Here is a 5,569-nt window from a genome sequence, read left to right on the forward strand (position 1 = left end):
TTTAGTAGAGACGGGGTTTCACCGTGCTAGCCAGGATGGTCTCAATCTCCTGACCTCGTGATCCGCCCGTCTCGGCCTCCCAAAGTGCTGGGATTACAGGCTTGAGCCACCGCGCCCGGCTTTTTTTTTTTTTTTTTTTTGACAGAGTCTCGCTCTGTTGCCAGGCTGGAGTGCAGTGGCACGATCTCGGCTCACTGCAACCTCCACCTCCCGGGTTCAAGCAATTCTCCTGCCTCAGCTTCCCGAGTAGCTGGGATTACAGGTGCGCACCACCACACTTGGCTAATTTTTGTATTTTTAGTAGAAACGGGGTTTCACCATGTTAGCCAGGATGGTCTCGACCTCTTGACCTCGTGATCCACCCACCTTGGCCTCCCAAAGTGCTGGGATTACAGGCGTGAGCCACCGTGCACGGCCTATTTGTTACAATTAATGAGCCAATTCCACGATCACATAACCTTTGTTAACATCAACCAAAGTCCATGCTTGAGTCAGATTTACAGTTTTCCCCTCACGCCCCTTTTCTATTCCAGGATCCCACAACAGAGTTTGCTGTCACCTCTCCTTACAGAGTCTGAACGGTGCCGAACTGTCAGCACCATCTGTCCGGTGAGTGACGGCTGTGGACTTAGTGTCCTGTTGAATGTGGAGAATCAAAGCAGGGTGAAGGGGACTGAGTCCAGTCCTGGGCCCTGTGTAGAGGGTGAGGTGGGGGGTGGTCATGCGTTCTTTGTCCCCCCAGAGGAAGGGCAGCAGATGGGGCCTCGCCTGGGTGCCCTGGTCTTTCTTTTTTCTCTCTCCCTTTTTTTTTTTTTTTTTTTGTCTTACCTATTTCAAGGTGCTTGTGTGTTTTTTTAATCCTGGGTAAAATACACGTGACACTGATCACTGTAACCATTTGTAAATGTGATGCAACCACCGTCACTATCTCCACCTAGAACATTTTCATCATCCCCAACACAACCTCTGCACCCATCAAACAATCACCCTCCCTTCGCCACTCACCCCAGCCCCTGGCAGCCTCTGTTCTACTTTCTATCTCTATGAATTTGCCAGACAGAGAGGGGCGTTCGAGGGTCCCAGGTGCCTCATCGTGGAAGTGGAATCACACAGCATTTGTCCTTTTGTCTCTGGCTTGTTTCACTTGGCATCATGTCCTGAGGGTTCGTCCGTGTTGTAACGTGCCAGAATTCGTTTCTCTTATGGCTGAGTAAATGTTCTAGTGTGTGTATGAGCCTATCGTGTGCGTCCATCCATCCGCAGACACATGGGCTGCCTGCCTCCACTTTTTGACTTGTGAATGGTGCAGCAGTGAGCATGGGTGTGCAAGCATCTGTTTTTTTGTTGTTGTTTTATTTTTTAAATAGAAACAGGGCTGGAGCCCAGGCTGGTCTTAACCTCCTGGACTCAACTGTCCTCTTGCCTCAGCCTCCCGAAGTGCTGGGATGAGAGGCGTGAGCCACTGCACCCAGCCCAAGCAACTCTCTGTTTCCTTTTTTTTCTTTTGTATGTGCCTATGGAGGAGACATGGCCAAGCGGCTGCCCACAGGGCTGGTGCCTGTGTTTTTGTGTAATTCTTCCTGGGCTTCTCTGAGGGAGCAGAGTACCCCGCCCGAAGGGGACAGGGTCAGCAGGGTTCACTGGACCCCACAGCATCTGAGCCTGAACCGATGCCTCTCTCCTTGCTTTGCCAGGTCCCAGCATGCCTTCTGAGACCCCCCAGGCAGAAGTGGGGCCCACAGGCTGCCCCCACCTCTCAGGGCCACATTCGGCACAGGGGAGCCTGGAGAAGGGGCTCCCAGGGGATAAGGAAGCCAAGGAGCCCCTGTGGATCCGGCCCGATGCCCCGAGCAGGTGCACCTGGCAGCTGGGCCGGCCTGCCTCTGAGTCCCCGCATCACCACACTGTCCCGTAAGTCCTGCTTTTGATCACAAGAGGGTTGATCCGTAACCTGCAGGGCAGGAGTTTGTTACCTGGATACCACACAGCCAGGAGGACATGAGGTGTGGCCCCCCTGTAGTCACTCTGGGTTGAGGAGCTGGGGGTGGGGGCATGCTGTGTAGATGAGGCTCTGAGGCCAAGGCCTCCTTACGCTGCAGCCCAGCGCCTAGGCCAGCGCCTGGCAAGACAGTGGATGCTCACAAGGTATTTCCGGAAAAAATAAATAAATAAATGTCCCCAGGTCACATGCTTTCCCTGGTCTGTGGCTGTGCACGTGCGTTCGCTGGAGGTGAGTGACCAGGATCCTGCCTGCACTCTCTTTTATTTTATTTTTTTTGAGACACAAGCTGGAATGCAGTGGCGCAATCATGGCTCGCTGCAGCCTCAATCTCCCCCGATTAAGGGATCCTCCCACCTCAGCCCCCCAAGTAGCTGGGACTACGGGCGCCCTGTCACGCCCAGCTAATTTTTGTATTTTTAGGAGAGACAGGGTTTCACCATGTTGACCAGGCTGGTCTTGAACTCCTAGGTTCAAGTGACCACCTGCCTTGGCCTCCCACAAGTGCTGGGATTACAGGCGTGAGCCACCGCGCCCGGCCCAGCCTGCACTTTTCTGTTAACTCTAGGTCATGGAGACTTCCCCTAGGCATTAAACATTTTTCCATAGTGGGCTGTTTTTCTGGTGGCACAGACTGTTTGGTGAAGAAGCCATCATTTTGTAAGCCCTCTACTGGGTAGATAAACGTTTGCAGTTATCTCATTTTAAATAACTGCAGTAGAAAATACTACACATTCATTTGGCCAACGAGTCTTTCCTGAGCACCTTGTGCATTGCTCAAGGTGCAGAAGCTCTATCAGCAGAAAAGACAAATAAACAAAAATCCCTACCCCAGCACGAAACTGAAATCAAGCTCACTAAGCCTTAGGATTATATTTATTTCCTTAGTGTAATCTCCTTGGAGGAGAACAGATAGATCAAAGAATGTGCTTCTTAGATGTTTGATTCCTTTTTTTGTTTTGTTTTGTTTTGTTTTGTTTTTTTGGAGACAGAGTCTCGCTGTCGCCAGGCTGGAGTGCTAGTCGCACAATCTCAGCTCACTGCAACTTCTGCCTCCTGGGTTCAAGAGATTCTCCCACCTCAGCCTCCCTAGTAACTGGGATTACAGGCACGTGCCAGCACGCCCTGCGGGTTTTTGTATTTTTAGTAGAGATGGGATTTCACCATGTTGTCCAGGCTGGTCTTGAACTCCTGACCTCCGGTGATCTGCCTGCCTCAGCCTCCCGAAGTGCGGGGATTATGATTCCTATTTTGTGTACACCACTACCAGCATTTATGGTTGTTGATCTACAGTTCAGAACGGGTGAGGTGGCTGGGTGGAGCCACTCTCAGTGCAGCAATAGAAGAAGTGACAGTTGACAAACCCAGAAGGTCTGAGAGTTGAACACAGTCAGTGCTGGGAGCTCAGGAGGCCAAGCAGATGGGTGGGCAGCCAGGAGGATGGGCTCTTGCCCCCAAAACAAACCTGAGAGAGCAGTGGGTGAGAGGCCCGGTGAGGTCGGGAGTGGCTGCTGGGGGTAGGGTGGGCAGGGAAGACAGGCCGGATTCCTGAGGGCTCCGTGAGCTCTTAACTCTAGGACTTGAGATGGAGACGATGCCCTCCAGGTTGTAAAATGGTGTTGCACCTGCACCTCACACAGGCCTCATTCATCCTCCGAAGACACCCCCATCCTGAGATGCAGAGCCTACGCGGCTTGTCTCCAGTCAGAGGGCCCCCGAGAATAGCAGGGTTGCAGGGAGGTGCTGCAGAGGTGGGTGAGGCGTTGGGGCTTCATTCTAGGACAGTGTGGGGTGTCCTCCCAGGAGCCTCTTGGGCTGTGGAAGTGGGAGTCCTTGAGATAAGGGGCTCCAGAGCTATCCCTGCAAGTCGGATCTTTTATCTTGCTAAGTGCTCTGGGCCTGGCCCTGACCACCTCTAGAAACTTCTCAGGTAACTTCACAGCCACGGAGGCCCAGTGCTAAGTCAACACACCTGCTGCAGGGAGGCGGGCCTCTTCCTGCCTGGCTGGTCGGATGCCTGAACTGAGCTAATGAACTAACCCCCAGCGCTGTCACCCGAGGGCTTGACTTTCCACCTGGCCCTGGCTCTCTGCACCCTGCCAAGCCTGGTTCCCTTCCGCCAAGAACTGCTTCTGGGGGAGCCTCCCTGGTCCCTGTACAGTTTGGGCACCTGGCAGGACTGCTCTCTGCTCCCTGGGAAGGGCGCGATTGGACTCCTCTTGGCGCCTGTTTGGGCCTTCAGGGCGGCTCTCCCTGCAAATGTGGCACTCCCTCCATGCCACAGGACCTCCGGGAGCTGGGTGCACCCCAGGTCTGAGGATCGCTTCCGGCGGGGCAGGGCCCAAGGAGCCTGGCTGTTTCGCAGGTGCCTGTGCTGAGGAGGAGGCTCAGGGTCAGAGCCACGGGGTGTCACTGGAACTGCACGGCCAGGGAGGGGTTGCAGGTCTGGACACCGCTGTGAACCATGCGTGTTCCCAGATGAGTTCGTGGTTAGCTTGTGCTTGGCACAGATAGAAAGGGGGTGTCATCGGCCTCTCCCTGGGGGAGGATGGCAGGGGCATGAGGGCCGTTTAGGAAACCACCTGGACCAGGGTTTGAGGGTTTGCACAGCCAGATGCTGCAGGGCAGAGCATCACAAGCCCAGCTGACAGCACCACTGCCCGGCCTCTGTGTCCGCCACGTGCCTGACATTTTCTGTGCCCGCCACGTGCCTGACATTTTCTGTGCAGGGCTAGGCATCCCGCCTGCGCTTTGCAGCCGTTGTCCCAGGTCTAAGGAGTCTCTGCCCTGAGGTTAGCACTTCACTTTTTGTCTCCTGTGGTCAGATGCTGAGAGATGAAAGGCAATGAAATTCCCCAGTAAAGCCTTTCTGAAAAGATAGACCTAAATCTTTGTTTTGGAGTCAGTATTTGCTTAACTTTTTTATTTGGAAATAACTTACTACTCGCAGGAAGTTGCCAAAATAATAGGTCCTTTGTACCCTTCTCCCAGCTTCGCACTAACAACGTCCGCCACGACTGTGCGTTCATTTTCAAGCCTGGGAAACTGACATTGGTGCAAATAAACCACAGGCATTATTTGCTTTTTATAGGTTTTTAGGTCTAAGCATGTGTGTGTGTGTTTCAGGCGTGTGTGTGTGGTGTATGTGTGTTTCAGGCATGTGTGTGTGGTATATGTGTGTGTGGTGTGTGTGTGTTTCAGGCATGTGTGTGTGGTGTGTGTGTGTGGTGTGTGTGTTTCAGGCGTGTGTGTGTGGTATATGTGTGTTTCAGGCATATGTGTGTGGTGTGTGTATGTTTCAGGCGCGTGTGTGTGGTGTGTGTGTTTCAGGCGTGTGTGTGTCGTGTGTGTGTTTCAGGCATGTGTGTGTGGTGTGTGTGTTTCAGGCATGTGTGTGGGGTGTGTTTCAGGCATGTGTGTGTGTTTCAGGCATGTGTGGTGTGTGTGTGTTTCAGGTTTATGTGTTTCAGGCATGTGTGTGGTGTGTGTGTTTCAGGCATGTGTGTGTGGTATATGTGTGTGTGGTGTGTGTGTGTTTCAGGCATGTGTGTGTGGTGTGTGTGTGTGTGG

At 53.2% G+C, this 5,569-nt stretch overlaps 1 protein-coding gene across 1 annotated transcript in view; it reads left to right on the forward strand.

Annotated features, from left to right (window-relative positions):
- Positions 1–494: 494 nt before the first annotated feature.
- LOC105555593 (cystathionine beta-synthase-like) overlaps positions 495–5,569 on the forward strand; it is a 33,968-nt gene continuing 28,893 nt past the window's right edge. The window contains exons 1-2 of the mRNA XM_012002608.1: positions 495–609; positions 1,695–1,911. Coding sequence (XP_011857998.1) covers positions 1,703–1,911 — 209 coding nt within the window. The 5' untranslated portion in view covers positions 495–609; positions 1,695–1,702. The remainder of the gene's footprint in view (positions 610–1,694; positions 1,912–5,569) is intronic.

Source organism: Mandrillus leucophaeus, unplaced genomic scaffold (genome assembly GCF_000951045.1).
Source record: "Mandrillus leucophaeus isolate KB7577 unplaced genomic scaffold, Mleu.le_1.0 Scaffold69, whole genome shotgun sequence".
NCBI lineage: Eukaryota > Metazoa > Chordata > Mammalia > Primates > Cercopithecidae > Mandrillus > Mandrillus leucophaeus.